At 44.5% G+C, this 19703-nt stretch overlaps 1 protein-coding gene across 25 annotated transcripts in view; it reads right to left on the minus strand.

Moving 5' to 3' along the window:
* Positions 1 to 19703, minus strand: part of LOC307020878 (receptor-type tyrosine-protein phosphatase F) — a 169299-nt gene that overhangs the window by 21007 nt on the left and 128589 nt on the right. For 9 of the 25 annotated variants that reach the window (XM_079652549.1, XM_079652555.1, XM_079652551.1 and 6 more), the window contains 7 exons: positions 19451 to 19529; positions 17748 to 17972; positions 10772 to 10926; positions 9405 to 9419; positions 7426 to 7538; positions 5028 to 5060; positions 2509 to 2606 (listed from right to left, as the gene is read on the minus strand). In XM_079652549.1, the coding sequence (XP_079508675.1) occupies positions 2509 to 2606; positions 5028 to 5060; positions 7426 to 7538; positions 9405 to 9419; positions 10772 to 10926; positions 17748 to 17972; positions 19451 to 19529 (718 nt within the window). The remainder of the gene's footprint in view (positions 1 to 2508; positions 2607 to 5027; positions 5061 to 7425; positions 7539 to 9404; positions 9420 to 10771; positions 10927 to 17747; positions 17973 to 19450; positions 19530 to 19703) is intronic. The other 16 variants (XM_079652544.1, XM_079652532.1, XM_079652546.1 and 13 more) reach the window with 3 other exon arrangements.

Consider the following 19703-nt stretch of genomic DNA (forward strand, 5'->3'; position numbering starts at 1 on the left):
AGGTTATCTTGTGTCAAAGCGGGACAGCTCACTCGTAATAATCATAATAATTATTGGATTATGATAAACTAGAGGGCACAGGGTGAGGCCTGGAGCGTGTGGAGATTCAGATCCAGGACCATAAAGTGATGAGCAATGTAGCATTTTGAACACTGGAGTCCTAAGCTAGACTTGATAAATGTGTGGTTTGTCTAATTAAAACAATCAAGATACTTTAAGTTTATTTGTAAATCACAAAGTACAGGAAATTAGCTTTTAATTGGTCTCCTGTGACGACAGTTACTTTTCAGTTATCACTATCTTGTCTTAATACGTAAAGTGACACCTAGAATCGGTTATATTCAAGCTTTGTTATATTCAAAGTTAATTGCCAGAGAAAGTCATGTACATGATATTTGTCTTCGAACAAAATATGAAAAATGTGTAGTGCTCATATACAAGAAATGTTCCACTACAGCTCCAAATTGCTCAGCACTAAGAGTCATGCGGGTATAGGCCTATTGCTGCTGATGAGCTTAGCATTGCCAATTTTCTCTGTCCGTGCCCGCCAGTAAGAAGAGAAAGATTTAATTTGCAGTCAAAAAAAGTCATAGCCATTTGAGAGCTCAGTGAACACAGCAGGCACACTAGGCTCATGACAACTAGTAAACAAGTTAGGTAGAGATGCTAGAAAGAGGTGAGAAGCAAACGCCCAAGGTATTCTCGCTGACGCATTGGAAACGCTTTCAAATGGACATAATGATGCTATGACGACTGCAGCGTGATGTTGCTTCCTGCGTTAAAGAAACAGTCGGGGGGGGGGCTGCAGCATGCCTGATTGTCAAATTCTGCTCATTACCCGCTGTGAAAATTGCTCAGTGTTATGTGGACTGGCATTGGTGGCTAAGGAAGTGTCAGGCCGCCTAAAACATTGGGGAGAGGGAGTGGTGAAGCCTCTATAAATTCTGTTCCTTTGGGTAAGGCTCAACGCGAGCAGCCGGCGAACGTGACTAAGCGCTGTGAGCTCCGCCTCGGCTGGCACAGAGATAGTGGGCCATCTGCCGGGCCATGGAGGGGGTCTTCCCTGGCTTGGAATGACTTGCGGAGAGGGAACGGGGCCGGGCCGGTTGCCTGCAGTCATACAAGCCACTTCCAGGGCCTGATTGGTTTACACTAGCTCAACAGGCTGGGAGGGTGATGTGCTGGATGGCTCTGAGTAACACAAGACAGCACTTAACTGAGTGCAGACTTTTACCACGGCCTAATTATCTCCCCAGTTCATTTGATGGCGAATCACTTCAATATGTTTTACGTCATATTATATAAACTGTACTGTCATACAAGTATTTTTCTACGCATTATAATGGCTCCTTCTTACAGATTATATTCAAAATTATACTTTTTTAATGTTTTAGTCTACCCTCACTGATATAAAGGAGGTTGAAAGTATTAGAAACACCTCTCAGTATAAGATAATCACCACAAAAATACATTGAAGTCAAAGTAATGCCACTCCAGCAGTTTCAACAAAGACGTGGCACCCTAACCTTTCTTGAAGGTAGGATTTGCGGTTGTTAAATTAGAATACATTAGTTTTTGTACTACAATTAAGAAAAGCTCATGCATGAAATCTGAATTAATTTAATTCCCCTCATTCATGCAAGACCAAACCCTCAATAACATTGGATGTTATTGTAAGCACCATATAAGGTTGTAAATGATTTTTCTTTATTGTGACAATGGCACAGGGTTTATAACAGTAATGTTATTTTCACTTTTTGAACAGAGCATTAATAAAAGTTTGGCTTGTGGTGATGCTGGAGGATAGGTCATGAGGTCACCAAAATGAATTAGCTGTTCCTCTGGGGAGTTCGAAATTAAAGAGCACATTTCATGCTGTAGCAACTCATACTGTACACACTTTTTAGGTGAAAGTAAAAAAAAAAATCTACAATCGTTCCAACGGCCAGGCTGTTCGACCTATCAACGTGAGGAATAGAGCTGATTAGACAAAACGGATCGAACGTTCAGGACAAATAAATAAAAGACAGCTCTTGTTTTTCTGTATTCTAGGATGCCTTTTCTCTTCACCTGGTCTTGCTTTGTCCCCAAACCCTCTATGTGCCACTTTAAATGTAAATGTGCTCCTTTTTTTCTCTCTAGTAAGAACACTGACAAGAGATAATCCCTCACCGAGTTGCAATGGGGAGACCGCCTGCAAAATAACATTCTTCCGGGGAAACATCAAGACGCACACAGATTGCTTAAGCAACTCGCCACCTGCTAGTTTTGTGAGAAAGCATCCTGCAGCATTCATTGTAAGTGTGAGTTTCCTGGTGGGATTGGTAATAGAGTTGTAAAAATGACTGAAAAATGTCTGTGAAAGAAGTCTTCTATAATCCATTAGAATGCATGCATATGGGATCAAAGAGGCATAATGACACAAATTCCTTTCAGACAAAAATAACAATGAAACCCATGTATATGCTTCAAAGAGACTTTGACACATTATGAGTGCACGGGTCTTACCTCATACTCCTGGGAAAAGCGGAGGCCGTCATTGGCCTTCAGTCGCTCTATGTGGTCGGCCAGGTCAGTGACAGGAATGGGTGGGTGTTCCCTCATTCCTGGGAAAGGAAGAGGAGGAAGAGGAACATGGGGAAAGACAAAGAAAAGAGTGAGACCGAGCTGTGCCTACACCAAACACGCACATCGACACAAACAATGGTTGGACCACGGGGTGAGTGAGGCTGCCGGTGGGACCATGAGGTGGCTGTGTAACGGTGAAGAGAGTGCACTTTGTTCAACGATGCATGAAGAGAGAGAGAGAGAGAGAGAGAGAAGAGAGAGGTGAGAGAGAGAGAGCTCAAAAGTTGAAACAGGCCGATGACATTTGTTGATGTCGTCATGCTAAGTGAGGAGGACAGAGGTGGGGTGGGCACGGCGATGCACATGAGTGACTGGGTGAGCATGCTCCTGGATGGAAGCAGGAGGCAGACATCGCTCTGATTCCACAACACTCAATGGGTGGCAGAGGTGGGATCAGAGCAAGAACCCACAAGTCTCTACAAATCAGTCACACTGTCACTTTCCCACAGAAGAAAAAGGAACTCACTGGTCATCAGCCAAAACTCATTTCTTTGAAAACCTCTTTCCTTACAATAGACTATCTTACGGCCCAGCCTGGAGTGCTTGAGCTGGATTAATCCAACAACCCTCCCCCTGTCATTCTCTAGATTTCTCATCGCAGAGTTATTGGACGATTTATTGCTAATCTACCGACACAAATTCCCTCTGTGCCTCTGAACTTGGCAAGGCTCTGTGCTTAAACGGATTGCTGGGAACTTGCCTTGTGTGGTCAAAGTTACTGTATGCGACACATGAAGAGGCTCTAAAGTAGGGGTGGGGAACCTTTTTCCTCTCAAGGGCCATTTCAATTTTTTCAACATCCTCTGAGGGCCGTACAAATTATTGAACTCTGCTTAAAAATACTAAAATCACAGCCCATTCATTTGGCCTTTCTTTCATGCTGTGCAAAGAAAAAGCAAATCTTAATCCAGATATCTCACCATGACTCACGCATGCATGCATGTGCACGGTTGTGGCATGACCACCAAAACAGAAAGATATGGACACAAGATGTGTTCAAATGTATTTAGTATCCTATCCATGTGAACATGATTGAAGTGGGGGGGGGGACCTAACCTCCTCTAGGGGGTTCCGGGGGCATGCTCCCCCGGGAAGATTTGTTTTTAAATGTTGAAGTTAAAAGCATCATTCTGCTGCACTTTGAGAGCAACATTAGGAGATCTATGGATACATCTCTCAACATCAATATGAAACAGAACTGGAACCAGATTTAATTTGACAAATCACTCCCCTTTTAAACTGTATTCTTGTTTATTAATAACAACTTTTTTTTACTGTTATATAGTATTTTATACCGGTTTACTTTATTCTCTTATTTGTTTATAACTATAATGATCATATAAAGATGTGCCTTTACCTCACTGGTTGGAGAAAAAGCTTCTTATATTCGTTAGCATAGCTAGCTAACCAGATGCTAATAACAACTAAGTTATTGACTGTATGATCAGTATGACAGATGAACAGATCGCCACTGAGCTTTCAACTAAAGACACAGCCACGCAAAAACTGCGGCATGTGTACGGCTCCTTATCTGAAGTGCCAGAGCGGCGTTCTGGTGCTCTCCGTCAGAACTGCAGCCTTGTCAGACGAGACATATACCACGTGATGACACGTTGGGCTCGTGTTGTGTTCAAGGACCCTGACCTTGGCCAGGAAAAACAGGCACTCGTTTGTTTAAATATTTTGCGGTCTAGATTTCTTTAATTATTTTCTTTTTTGCATGTGTTTATAAATGACCTCGAGGGCCGTAACAAATGGTCTCAAGGTCCGTATACGGCCCGGAGGCTCCCCACCCCTGCTCTAAAGGTATACACGGAGCCTCATTAATGTAGCATAAAGCCTTCTAGCCAAACAATCGTGCCTGTGGCTGAGCGCATCTGTAAGGTTATGGGTCATGCTTTTAGATGAGCAACAGCTGTAAGCTCATTTATGCTGTAATGCTAATGGCTAATGGCTGGTAACTATGGCCACTGCACAAGATGAAACCTGACCAATTACACAAATGTAATAATGTAATTGCACTGAGGGACCTATGAGCACATTAACATCAGTGTGTATGTGTTTGTGCATGTTCACCCAGGTCTTCTACAGCCGTGTTGTTGCTTAATTGGAGAGTGAAGCCATAGATAATAAGGCTAATGCACAGCAAGAGTAACTGTCCGCACTGCTCAACTATCCATGAAACCATCTAGTCAGCTGCTTCCACACCAAAAAGGTGTTGTGGGAGGTTCGCAGCTAAAGAGAGGACCTCGCTGCATCCTTGGAGCACCAGAGGCTACAAGCTTGTGGGCTTGTGATGTCTGTCAGGGGGCAACGGGGGAATGGGATCAGGAGAGAGTGAACAGGGAGGGGAGACTGCATGTGTGGGAAATACACAGTAGGTGAGAGAGCAGACTAACTTGGAGTGTCGGGGCAGCGATGAGAGCTGGGACCTGTGGAGAGAGGAGAGTGAAGGAGGGAGGAAGAAGAACACTCAATCAATGAGGAAGACTCAGGATCTGACCAGGGCCCAATAGTATCTGCAAATAACCTTTCAAGCTGGTTGGAGAACGCAGCGGGTGGTGTTGGTTCTCAGGACAATTCAAGCAGTGTTGTTTAGGATGTTTATCAGAAGCCTGAATTTAAAACACTCCCCTGCGACCGCTTAGTGGGAGCTAACTACTGAACACAGGGCATTACATGTTCATTTTTAGAGGGAATTTTTACTTTATGGGTGCCTGTTCATTGCTTCAGTCATCATTTTGATGGAAATCAGTTATGATAATAACAATGAAGTAATTACTGAGTTATGGGAACAGGAACAGCACTTCACTTTATTTGGAGGTCGAATGAAATTTAGTGCACCCAAAATGTTGGTAATATCCCCTATTTGCATATTAAAATAGTTCTTTATAACCACTTAGTGTAAATTGCCCTACTGCATATACCACTCGCTGCATCTGAAGTGGCAAACACATTTGATCCTAGTAAGGTATTTGCAAATACTATCTGAACCAGGTCTGGCAAGGATAAAGCAGGTCAGTTACTCAAAGAACCGCACGTCTGCTGCTGAAGTGTCAAAAAGTGCCGCTGCAGTCTCTTCAGCAAACATGCTAGACATGAGCGGCAATTGGCTAGACCACTTAACAACACTCAGAATCAGAGCAGGAATGTTCACCTTCTGTGGATGAATCAAAGGGAGAAAGAGCTAGAGGACAAAAGAATGGACGGTTCAATATTTGCTCGGCTCAACCTTGGAATCTCAAACGTTTTCACAAGCTAGACACAGCCTTGGTGATTTTTTTATCACCACTCATGAAGCAAAACAGTGAGGGGGAAAGGGGTTGTCAAGATGTTGATGTACAGAGAGAGAGAGATAGAGAGAGAGAGATAGAGAGAGAGAGAGGGACAGACAGAGAGTGAGAGAAAGAGAGAGAGAGAGCGATTACCCTACAGGGAAAATGGAAGACAAAAGAGGAAAGAGGTGGAGTGGGAGGACGAGAGAACAGCGCTCTTTTAGAGCGGCAGCACTGCTTAATTCCTCTGCAGGGGTTCAAAGGGGCTCTGTGTGTGTATCTTTAATAACCCGTGAGAAGGGACACACACACACACACACAGAAAACACACAGAAATGCGCACGAGTGCGCGTGCAACAAGGTTGACATTTTCTCTCAGCTCCATTGTTCCCTCCGCCTGGCTCACCTTGACATCAGAGGCAGCAGGACTCATTACCAACGAGGGGGAATGAAAGCAGCTGATGGAGGGAGGAGGAGCGAGGACCAGGGGAGGAAGGAGGAGATCAGGAGGAAAAAGGAAGAAGGCTGATGCTGAGGCGGGCGCCCTGACACACACCCCCCCCCCCCCCCCCCCCCTCCCCTCCCCCCCCCGACTCCCCACTGTGCGTGGAGGGAATGTGAATGCAGTCTGACTCCATTACCGTCGTCCAGCACTCGCTGTGATGGTGAACGTGATTTGTTTATTTTCTCTTATTGAAACCTTTTTCTTTTTGTGAGAGCTGGTCAGATTTACAGCCTGAGGATGAATAACAAAAATAAGCAGGACAAATGAATTTCAGACGGCAACACCTGCTACAAAGCACTAATAAACAAAAGATCCATCAAAAGAACAGCAAGGCAGGCGCTCATTGCAGGAGTAGATTACTTTTGGAAAAGCTGTATAGACTTTTGTTGATAAGAGGAAAAATCATTCCGAAATGCAATATCTACTATTTGAGGGGAAACAAGCTAGAAAGTACAGGATACTTAGAAACCCTGTTAAATGAATCCCCTTTAGATATTCTCCTTCAGCAGAGAAGAAAGGATGATCTGATGAATTTCAGGGAGGATTTTCCTTTTGGAATGAAGCTGTTTGAAATCCTCAGCCAAACAGCAGCATACCAATTTTATAATTTTGTAATGAAAGATTGACTGAACCAGAACACCTGATTAAAATGCACACACTTAATATACAACCAAGTTGCCCAATACAACTTTCCTCAGTTTATCACTATGGCGCTAAGAGCAATTGAAGGTTGATTATGTTGCCATGTCATATTGGAATTATGAAGACTTCATGATACCCACTTGTAAATACCGTTCATGTCAACAAGTTATAAATGTGATAGACGGTTTTGTATTTTCATAACATAGTATTTTAATCCTGACACAACCATCAAATTGTCAACAGGAATCTTTCCATCTCTATCAGCCACCCTATATGTCATGAACGCTGAAGTTTATTTTAGGGTAGTTGCTGAGGTAAAGAAGTAAAGTTGCCATATGTGGCTACGTGTACGATATTTTGACCGTTGTTTATTACCTGGGGTCTGGTAGTTGAGTCTTCTCATCTCCACTGGGTCGGAGGAGTTGGCCAGCAGGGAGTCTTTAACCCCACCCGATTGCTCATCTTTAGGTAGGGGAGACGCCCGCTTCCTGAGGTGGCAGAAACAGACAGTAAGGTGTTAAACACATCATACCAGCAACACCACAAATCAACTTCTCAAGCTAACTGCAAGTGAAATGACACATTTGATGAGGTTAATGGTTCTCAAAACTTGTTCTGGGGACCAGGAATTCAAGAGACACTAGTTACCAGGGCATCAGCCCCATTAGTTTGCCAACTGGAGTTTAATGTGTTTGAAGAAACGCCATCATTTTCCTGGAGTGGCAAAGGTTGGGTTTGTTTGCTGCTGGATAGGTGACAGCTGCTATGCGGGTATGTGTACATGAGCGTGTGTGTTTGAGTGTAGACAATATTTAATTGTGTGATTTTAGCTGCTGTGTGTGTGTGTGCTAACAACACATTGTGTTTACTGGCTTTCCAGATTGAGAGGAAAACAGGCGGATGCTGTAATTAGCTCATCAGCTGGGTGGCACAACACTGGGTAATTAGACCGGTTCTGCAGCACCTGCGCTGCCAGACCCGGCCTAGCTGAGTCTAGCACAGCACAGGACTGAACAGCTCGGACTGGCTCGGCTCAGTCGACCGTAGCGTTGTCCATCAGGCGGAGATAGGAACAGAAAAACGCAGCCTGCCTGTATTCTAATGTTCAGACAGCCGGCATCTGCTGACATACACACACACAAGCAGGCACACAGATGTATGCTTTCCCACCTCTGTCACAACTACACACACTCTCAAAGATACAGCTGCAGACTCACAAGCCTTCTGACTGCAAATGGAAATGGGCGGAAGGAACCATCAGGGCGCCCTGTGGAAATTTCACATCTCATTGCACTCCATTTGCAAGTGGCAAGCGTGGGTTTTAGGCAGGAGCAGGGCCTTCTGTTGAAGCCAGGCGTGGTGAGAATACATAAAGCTGGCAGTGCACACCCAGCTTTAAAACAGTCCACCTCAGCCCTGGGGCCCGGGCCTCACCACCACCTGTTATCTTATGCTGCAGGGGCTTAAGCTAATGCTAGCAGCGTGACGGGGCCGTATCCGGTTTTCCCAGAGATCACGGCTGGTGCTTATGCTCGGCTGTGGGGAAGGGGGCGGAAAGGTTGGGCATCTGTGATCTGTTCTCCAGACCCCTCATCTCTCCGTCTGACCCAATCAGATGCCAATCCACATCACACTTTAGTGCTGAGCTAAAGTAAACACGGCAGCAATCTGAATGGGGTTATTCATCTCAGGCTGAAAGTGAGGGTTAAGACGTGTGAGAATGTAAGTATACCCACACTTATACACACACGCACAGTGCGAGGGTGTGTGCAGAACAGAGTGTGCTTAATGAGGATAGAACAGGGCCCTTTGTTGAACCTCCTGCCATGAGGAAGCAGGGAGAGGGGGAAAAAGGCTAAAAGTGGAGGAATGGGTCTCGGTGGAAAATGTCAGCTTAAAAGATGGGAACGTTTCTTTTACAGCAGTTTCCCAGTCTGGCATTTAGTTCTCAATGGCCATTCAGCAGCAGGTGATGCCTTGGCATATTCAGATGGGGCCAATCGTGGGGGGGTGCGCTGACACTGGCTGGATAATGAGACACAGCACGGAGGCAAACCATGGCAGATCTGAGGAGGAACATTTGCACTAGACGTGGAACATGCGCTGCTAAACAGACGTGACCTGGGGGTTCCTTTGACCCCAGGCATCAACGACTGCTGAGTCAGCTGCTTCTCATCTCCTTCAAATTGCACCAGATCAGATTAAAGATGTTTCCTTTTATTTCTATATGAGAGGAACTGAGAGGAAGCTGACCCTGCAGGAGCTGATGAATACCACCAAGTTCACAACACAAATGAAAGGGACTTGGGTGATGGTAGATGAGGTGGTGACTTATGTAACAGTGAAGTACCCACCTTTCCTGTTTGCTGCTTTCACAGAGGGCAAAAAGAGAGGGAGGGGTATTAATAGGTAATAGTTATCCATATGAACCTATAGCTTCTTTACCCAGGGTTCTGCATCTGTACTATTTTCAGAAAGCTAGTTCCAGCTCTTCTAAAAATGTTAACCACATCTTGAAAGCACAGCGTACAAAGTTATCTTAACACTCGCTGCAGACTTTTTAGAATAACCTCATCATTGTTCCCCGCCTGTATTGGTCTTGGCGTATATGTAGGTAGCAATAACAAGCCGAACTAGAGCGTTATTATTCCTGCACATTTACTGCCAGTCCACAGTGAAAAGGGCACACAGCCACCTCCCCACAGTCCCTCCTGTCGATCTGTGTCTACATGGAGAAAGAGCTTCCAGACAGAGGGTGTGCTACTCAGCAGTGTGCTGTCTCCAGGCCTATTATTAACCAGTCCCTTTGTAAGTGTGGCAGTGTTGGCAGCCACGTAGCTGTCTGCAAGGCTGTGGATGGCAGTTCGGAGAATAGGTATGATATGAAATGGAGAGTTCGTAATGAAGCCATCAGGGGAAAATAGGGAGGTGGGGCTCAATAAGTCAATCTATAAACTCTCATCTAGATGGTATTTCTTATGGCGTCCAAACCACATTAGGATTAGCCTAAAGACAGGCCAAGCGGTTCATTAACTGATTATGTCATCGATAATCTTTATCAATTCCAAGTCATTCTTTAAGTGAGAGGCAACACTTTTATAATTCCAGGTTGAGAGTCTAAAACCTACACTGTAAGTAAAAAGAAAAATCAACAGTTAAGTAGAAGCCAGCAAATGTTTGAATGTGCTAGTTTTATAATTATCCATTTATCTATACCACGCCAGTACCTTTCTGGCCTGCGTGTTTCCACAGTGAAGGCTTTTAAGAGATATTGACTGAGCTTTTAGTTAAGCCCTCTGTTGCAGCCTTCTGTTTCTTTTTGAAATGACCAATGGTGGCAGCCAAAACACATTTCTCACTCCTAACTAAGGGCTTTTGACAGCCAAGCTGTGCTTGCTTTTCATTAGGGAGGCAACGTCAGCTGCCATTTCAACTGACACTTCACGTTGTACTGTAAAAAAGGACTTCCTTCTCAATCTTTCATGGAGAAATTATGATTTTAAGAAAGACAAATGTATCCGCCTTTGGTTACTCTTCCCATCTTACTGTATATTACGGTAAGGAAATTGAATGTAACGGTCTGGTGTGAGCAGCCTGGTGCAGGAAGGGAGCACGCTCATTACCATTCCTGATGCAACCAGAAGAAACCAACAATCAGAAGTGTCAATGCAGTTCAGCCTCACACAAACCCAGAGGAGAGAGAATACAAATAACTTCTTACTTCTTAAAGAGCAGGATGGCGATGACGATTAAAATGATGAGGACCACAGCCAGCACCGGGCCCATGACCCACAACATTTCGGGTTGCTCCATATCCCGAGTCATGCTCGTAGGGACCTGGATCAGGTCTGAATAGGGACTTGCTGAGAATGTCATCTGTGAGGGAAAAGAAAAAAGAGAACGTGCAGGTGTCACTTTGGAGCTATCAGATGTATGCAAGGTTTTCCCTTCTTATGGAAATGTACAGTAAGGTTACTTTAGACTTCCTTCAAAGCAAAAAGCCAAGGAACGTGGTGAAGGTAAAGTCAACATTCAACAAAATTGTTTTTTATGGTTATTTATTTATTTATTGTGTGATTGTTTATTTTATAAAGTTAGTCCAAATCTAAAATTGAATTTATTTCAAGTATACTGGCTAAGTGGATTACTGTAGGTGCTTTTTACTACAATAGAAGCATCAACAGAGACTTATGGAAAACATAATCATTATAATCTTTCTAATGATGATGAGATAACAAAGGGAACAACAATGTTGGAAAAAATGTAATATAAAACTAGCTTTTTTTTAGGGCTGCTCATTAATCGTATTTTAATCACGATTACGATTATGGCTTGCAACGATTACAAAAACAACGTTATCGAAATAATTTCTTTTTTAAAATATTATTACTTTTTTAAAAATTGTTTTTTCAGTTCGATTGTACTTAAAGTTCGGGTAATCAACTGTTAAAAACATACTGTTCACATTTTTTTTCTCCAATAAATTGATGTTTTCAAAGTAAATGAATAATCGTTTTTAATAATCGTGATATCAATTATTGACCCAAATAATCGAGATTATGATTTTTGCCATAATCGAGCAGCCCTACTTTGTTTATTGTGATAAGAACAGGGAATCAAATGACCAAACTATCTGCACATTTCTAGTTACTGGCACCCTGTGGATGAACTTGTTTCCTGTTAATGACAGACCATGGTTCTGGGATGCAGCAGAACGAGCCATAAAGCTATAGATCTAACTCAAGAGACACTTTCGCAAAAACAATAACCATCTCGGCTAATGAAGTTATGTTTCTATTAAAGCAGTGCATCCCGTTAGAGATGATGACAGAGCAGGTGTGAGACAGGAGAGTGAGAGAGCCAGGGGTGAGTGTGCATGTCCCTTGGCCGCTGAGATAAATGGGGGCACAGGAGAGGACTCATCTCTTCTTCATTAGTGTTCACACCGTGACGGAAGGGGAGGAGGAATAGGTGACGGTAAGGGTGCGTTTCCACCTTGGTTGTAAATGAGACCTCTCTATGCTACTTCGTCTTCCAATGACGGAGGCGAAGGAATGGAGGTGTGTGTGTGTGTGTGTGTGAGCGTGTGTGTGTGTGTGTGTGTGTGTGTGTGTGTGTGAGCAGAAGTCTGAAAAGTGGGTGCACGAGGGTATTGTGTTTTAAAAAGTGTGTGAAAAAGTCCAACTGCAAGAGAGCAAGGTGACAGAGGAGAAAGAGGAAGAGGGAGTTGTGAGGCGTCTGTCATTAGAGCTCAGCAGGCCTTCTATTGCACGACGATGGGAGACGCAGGTCCTGGAGGGGAGGGGGTTCACGGAGGGGCATGGGTGACAGATCGCAGCTCTGGAAGGGAATTGGTCTCCCAGCATGCAGCGGGAGTGGCGGGGCGGCAGGCAGCAGTAATCCGGATCATTAGCCGCACAGCAGCCTGCTCTTCGGCACACAGGCAGATATTAATTGGAAAGATAAGCTGAGATGAGCTCAAAGAGTTCTGCGTTCTGTCATATACTTCTGTTATCTCCCATACTCTTGGGCAATTGCTGTAAAAAAGGACAGTGTGTGTGTGCGCGCGAGCATGTCTCAGCCGTGTACGTGCAAACCGGCATGCTCTGATATTAGGGCCCTGGCACAAGATAATTCAAGTAGGAAAGTCACAGGAACAGATTTCTCCTATTACAGCGGTGGTATATAGAAGAAGACATTTGTTTTCATTTGTCTTTACACACACAAAAACACGCACCAGCCACATGAGACCATTTCTCTCTCGTCTCTGTGTGCCTGTGGGAGAACCGTATTATTTAAGAACAAAGAGAGAAGGCACAGCAGTGGGACACAGCTGACGTGACGACACCACAAGGCTTCCTGTTCCTTTGGGAGGGCCGAAAAAAGGCTGTAGGATGTGTCCCTGCGGGGATCTCCTGGGAACTTTTTTGTTCATGGTGTAACAAATGACTGCAGCTGTGCTTTTAGAGCAGTGAAAGTGAGGAAGACATGAGAGAAGAGGGACAGAGGGAAAAAAGGGCTTTTTGTCTGTTGGTCACGGCCAAACACTGAGATCATCCATTTGAACGGGCCTAATATCTGATAAAAGCTCAGTCACGCAGCTCCTAATGCCTCGCAGAGTGGTATCACAATGGAGCGATGGTGCAGTGAAGGAATGTGTGAGACTGAGAGTGGGTGAGTCAGAGACAGTGAGAGTAAGTATATGTATATGCATAACACTCTGATTCAGTGTGTTTATGTACGTGAGAAGTGGGGTCATCTTCAGGTTGATAAAATACCATTGTACGGTGCGTAGCATTCAGATAGCAGGCTTTGCATATTTCACCGCTGCAGATAGAGACCTTGAAGTGATGTGACTGTAGCTAATTCATCTTGATAACATTAGATATTTGAATTATGGCAACAGGATTGTTTTTTTGTCTCTTGTCTCTTTAAGCTGGAGCCTGTTCTCAGCCGAAGGATAGATTTTCAGGTCAGGCTGACAATTTGTGAACAGTAATCAAGCTGCCACTCAATACCGAAGTGCCTTCTCAAACAGCAGAGAGTGATTACAGCTCTCCATTTTTTCAAGTTGCTTTAAAACATTGAAAACCAAAGCTCAATAGATTTGATAAAGGAAGCAAATATATTCGATTCATGTTTGATCAAATCCTATTAAACCCCATCCCTACTGAGAAGAGACAGAGAGGAAATGAATGTGACTTTATTTGTTAAAACTGCAGATGAGTATTATTACGTTACAGTTTATACTTTATATAAAACTGTGGGCATTATAAGTTAATTCAATGGTAAATGGACTGTACTTATATAGCGCTTTATCCAGTCTTTACGACCCCTCAAAGCGCTTTACATACTACATGTCATTCACCCATTCATACAGAGCAGTGTACCTTGCTCTAGGAACTAACATACAGTACATACACATTCGCACACCGTTGGCCATCGGGAGCAACTCAGGGTGAAGTATCTTGCCCAAGGATACATCGACATGTTGGGATTGAACCCAGAACCTTTTCTGGTTGAAAGACGACCGCACTCCGGCTGCTATGAATGTATAGCTTGTGTCAGTGAGAGAAAGGGTTTGATTGTGTGCAAAGACTGTAAACTGATGTGTGTAAGAGCATCTCAAGATCCTTTTGAGCCTCCACAAGTGTGAGTATTGTCAAGGTAGCAACCACTGAGTGAGTGCGCGTGTGATTGTAAGTGTTTGTCTGAGACAGCCTAAGAGAACAAGAGAGAGTGGGTGATAAGAGATGGCAGAGAGGAGACAGAGGAAGAGAGAGGTGTTATGGTAGTAGCAGTAAATGGAGCCTGCTATCTGGCCCGTGGGCTACACAGCTTCGCCAGTTAGCCGCTGCTCCGCCATCCCCAGAGCTCACTATCCGCTAAGCGCAGCAGAGGCACATTTGTTTCAACTCGGTGTGACCCCGCAAGCTCCATGTCTCCTCAAAAGTGGCTTAAATGAGCTGCAGGGGTACGCGCCAGACAAACAAACAAACAAACAAACAAACATGCAAAGACGCCCATTATGTATCTGATGCCCTCTCCTTCTCCCCCACGGAGGCTGAGGAGCCCACACTCTTCTCATTATTGTATGACACAGGGAAAGACAGCAAGACAAAGTGGGAAGGGAGAGAAATGGAGGTAACCAAGATGATAACATGTGTGATTAATGTCAGAAATGTGGCCTCGGGGTGTGGACTACCCTCTGCGGTGACCCTTCTCCTTTTTCACTGGAGTTCCCCCTTCTTATTTTTTTTTCGGTTTGCCGTAGAAATCTCACATTTCCCTTTGGCGCTGTGTGAATACCACGTGCACAGATATCCAGAGGGATTGCTAGAGGGGGGCGCCTCCAGGAACAGAAGTGATACAGCACTGCTGGACATCACCTCTCCTATACTGCTCCTACCCTTGTTGAAAAGTTGGGCTTATGCTCTCTACTAGAACACAATTATTCCCTCCTTGATATTGTTTGTCAAAGCCTTCTACATTTAAAAGAAGCCTGTCGTCCATGTTGAGGATGTGTTGAGCCCAGAGCACCAACGGAATTAGTGCTACAAAGACAATTCTCGTTAAGAGTGAGTGGAATATGAACGCCTGGATGACGGTGGTAAACACATTTCTGTTTTGGGTGTCTCTCCACGCCATAAGCTCACCTCTCCCTTATCAAAAGAAAAAGCAGACATTAGCACACTCTCCTCCCCGAAACACTTCCTCTCATTCGAGGTTCACAGGCTGGACGGGACAACAATTACGCTTTCCTCTTTTCCTCTCTCCAAAACCACCCCTCCCCTCTTTCTCACATCACACAATATGTCATGCTACCTCCCTCCCTCCCTCCCTCACTTCTTGCATTAAATGATACTGTTTATACACACCCAGCATCTATCATCCCATTTCACACTTCCCCCGGCTTGTTTATCTGCCTCGGGTGCTGGGGAGACATGAAGGCACTTTTCTCTTCCTTCTTCTCTCTCTCATCCTCATTTGCCTTCCTTCCTTCTCTTCTTCCATCAAAACCACTGCTGGCTGCTCGTGTCCATTGATATACGCGAGCTTATTAAGCCCTGGCGGTCCCGTTTGATCTACGCTGAGGGACTTTGGTGGTGGCGAGGAAGTATAGTAAAAGACACAAGTCATTTACTGCGGTACTTGTTGTCTTATTCTCCGGGGTCTTGTGAAGATCCAGCTCGAAGGCAGCTTCTGCCTGCCGCTCGATCTCGCTGCATGCTTTACTTTCTCTACCCGCTTTTGTTTGGTAATAAACGTTAGCAAATGGCGCGTAGGGGGTGACAAAAACAAACACTGCGGTGGTATCTGGGTTTCCCAAAGAGAGCGGTCGGGGGATTTGTGCGGCGATCAATGACAGCCCGCCTGTACTCACCACCTTAGGATTCAGAATGTTTTCATGCATGCACACAAGAAATTGTAATGGAAGAATAAAGGTGTCAACATGCACTGCAGTTATCTTGTTAATGTTCATCCCAAATTACCTAGGCCGTTATTGAATTTCCCCCCTGCTTTTTTTTTGAACCATAATGGCATATTTGTGTGGACATTTTGACACAATATAATGCTGCAGCCTGAAGAGAGTTAAACATAAGCTGTCAGTTATTCCTTTTACTGTGTGCATGTGTCTGATTTGTTCCAAACAGTCTACTGTTCAGCTATGGATGTCAATTTACTCAGACTTTTCATCTCAGTCTCAGTGGATATCATTATTTTGAGTAACAATCTCTTCTCTAATCCCTGTCAAAGTGACACCTGCTCTGTCGAAAGGCTTTGGGGATGCACATGAGAAAATATAAAAAAAAAAAACCTGGATATAAAACTGTTGGAATTCATCAGGGTGAATAATAACTTTCAATGTTGCCCTGGTAACTGACCTTCTATAAACCTTTACCCCAGTTAAAGCTATAATCAGGTGTTTGATTTGCATGAATCTTTAAGAAAAAAGATCACTGCAGAAAGGGGTCGATATCCAGGTTACTCAAGCGAAAGTAAGCACACTGATTGACTCACACTGCGAGTGAAGCCTGATTAATCCAAGCGATTTATGTTTGGAGCGGGGAGGGGGCTACACAGTTTAAGGAGGGGGAGTACACAGAAAAAGACAAATCTTGAGCGCCACTGATCCCACCTGGTGTGTCTGGCAGGTGCAGTGAGAGTGTTTGTGCAGCGATGGGGTTTAAGCATCTTCTTTGAAGTCAAGTGTATCATGGCTGCCCACTATAGCCTCCTTCACACCTCCCTCGCCCTCTGGAGTGGGGGATTATTGGGGGGGGGGGGGGGGGGGGGGGGTTGGAGGCTTTAGGGACATTTAAAGCAGCATTTCAAGGGAATCAGGCCTGCTTTACAGACTCCCTAGGTCATGTGACCAGGCCCTCGTCTCCCTCTTAACTCCAGCCACACTAATCAATCTCCTCTGCTCTCTTCACGGTGGGGAAAGATGGGGAGAAGGAGAGAGACACAGGGAAGTGTGCAGAAGAAAAAGAGCTGAGAGGGAAGAGAGAAGAAAGAGAAAAAAGGTGAAAAGTCTGGGATTTGGTTTCGGACATGGAGCGCTCGCTCTCTCCTGCTCTGTGGCTGCCCAGGGCCCAGCAGCTGAATATGCATGTCCGGGTTGGTGCAGGAGCCCAGAGCAATCGCAGACTCTTGTTTCTCCTGCAGTGAAGTTTACTCCAGACCATCCCATGGAGAGCTGGGCCTCCGTGTTAGTGCTGTTTGACGAGTGCATGGGGCCTCCACTTAAAAAGCCAAGAGCCTTGTATAAGCATTGTAAAGAGATCAGCACGGCTCCTGCTGTCTGTCCAAAAGGCAGAGCTCTCTGATGTCATTGTCGACTGATAAGGGTGTTATCAGGACAAGCTGCAGTGACTTTTAGAGGGGTATTAAAGGGTAAGTGGTTGTAAAAAAACAACAATTCGGCTTGACACTTTGGCCATTACGGAAACATTGAAGGGGCAGCCTGGTTAGAGGCTGAGGAAAAGCTATTAATTTGAATTGTTGGTCTGAAAAATATAAAAAAGGTGTGAATGTACAAATGAACAGAACAGGGCAGAGATAATTGAGTTTCAATCTCACAAATCCGGGAGGGGCCTTTACACAGAAAGAAAGTATTACGAGTAATGCTGTTGAGATGGATTGCCTGTTCTGTCACATAACGATCATGTTCATCACTTATATGTGTGTCTTACATAATTAGAAGTGCTGTCCGTCCCTTCGTTTCGGAGCACAGCCAGGACAAAGAAGAGATACTCCTGCGCTCCGGCCAGGGGTTTGTTGTAGAAGCCGTTGTACATCTTCTCATCCCCCACGATGAAGCTGGCCGGCAGGGAGGCCAACTTGGCAGCGATGTAAGGCTTGGAGGAGTCCAGGTGACGTCGGCGCCTCAGTGCAGGGCCTTCATTAGACTTGAGCAGCTGTGAAGAAAACACAGAGAGCAAAGGTTGTGTTTGTTAATGACTTAATATACTGCATCATAATGTAGGGGTCAACCATAAATGGGAAACTGGGAAATAAAGGCTGTTCAAAAAAATCCCATCTCATGTATGTGCATTAATTAAAGGTGGGGTAGGTCATTTTGGAGAAACCAGCTGGCGTGCGCTAGAATTTGAAAATACACAACCGGAAAAAATCTGCCCCTTCCTCACAGAGCCCCTCCTCCAACACACACGAACGCGCACATGACCAATGAGGGCACGAGATAAGTTTGTGCACAGATGGAAGGCTGACAGGCAGGTAGGCCATCCAGTTACTTTAGCCGGGCCGGCTCAGATGATTGGTCGTGCTTTTTACAGCACTACGGCTTCCACAGATGATTTTTTTTAATGGATTTTTTGTCAAAGCACTTCAGATATTCATTGCTATCGGGATGTTAAGAGCATTCCATGGAATATAACAAAAAGTGTATCTCGAGCCGGTTTCTCAAACTTACCTTTAAATTCTCTCAATTTCTCTAAAGTCTTGGAAAAAGGAAAACACTTTTGCAGTCAGGTCTGGTTTTTACTATGCGTCCAAATAAAATATAATGAATCCACACAGCTAAAGTGCCCTTTGCTCTGTGATATAACTTCTCTAACAATGCAGCCAAGTTACGAAGTGAGCAATTAGCGCTTGCTCCAGCACACAATGTCAGCATGACTGCCAGCCTGCTTAATAAATGAGCAGGGGCATACAGCACTGCGGCATTGTGTTTCCAGCAGCATTTTGTTTTCTGTCAGTGATGTCTCATGTGCTGCGCCAGATGTAGCTTTATTAAATCATTATGTCGGAGGGAGGAGACAATGGACTGCTCAATGTTTAATGACTTAGGGAGTCTCTTGGTCTCTTCTGCTATTTTCTTCAGGGACTTCTTCTGGCGCTGCTTGAACAGTAGCGATCCAAACCAACGAGCCTCACAGTTTACTTAAAAATGATGCTATTAATATTTAGGGATGTCGTTTATCTTGAATTCTCCCGTGAAGAGCTTTATTCATAATAAAGAATAATAAATTAAAGAATAATAAAGCAGTCATAAATCTTTATCCTCATCTGAATATCTTATGTAAGACTTTGTTTTAGCAGTTAATCCCTGAATATAAAGAAAATATGGAACCAGAGCAGTCATTTGTTATTACTGTTTAGAAACATTTAGTTGTAAACATTTGTAAGACTTATTTCATGCTCTTGTAGCAGCAGATGGGTATTGTCTGCAGACCTGGCATCCAATCAAGACACTCCCCACCCGCCCGAGTGAGTCATTGTCTCAAATCTCTCTGCCTTGCCACCCCCCGCCTGAGCCCAGGAGGGTGGAGCTAATTAGCTACAACCAGTGACTTCCTAGCCAGTTGGAACAGGAGAAGCTATTGGTGACCTCTGACCTGGCACATTAGCCAATCAGCCACCGGCTGGCACTCACCTCGTCCAGGTCCATCTCGTCTGGATTCTCCCACTGCCGCGTTGACGGGGACACAGGCATTACCACGATGTAGTACCACCTGCCAAGAAAAATAAAGCCTGTGTGAAGACAGACTGGCTGAAGTACACACACGCTGAGATCAAATCTTGCCAGGCGCATTAATAACACTATCAAAACATTTAGTAAGACACACAGTACTTTCGCTTTGAGACTTGCTGGGCTGCATTCAAAACATTTGAGTGGTACACAAGTG

This window comes from Notothenia rossii (genome assembly GCF_949606895.1).
Source record: "Notothenia rossii genome assembly, chromosome: 9".
NCBI lineage: Eukaryota > Metazoa > Chordata > Actinopteri > Perciformes > Nototheniidae > Notothenia > Notothenia rossii.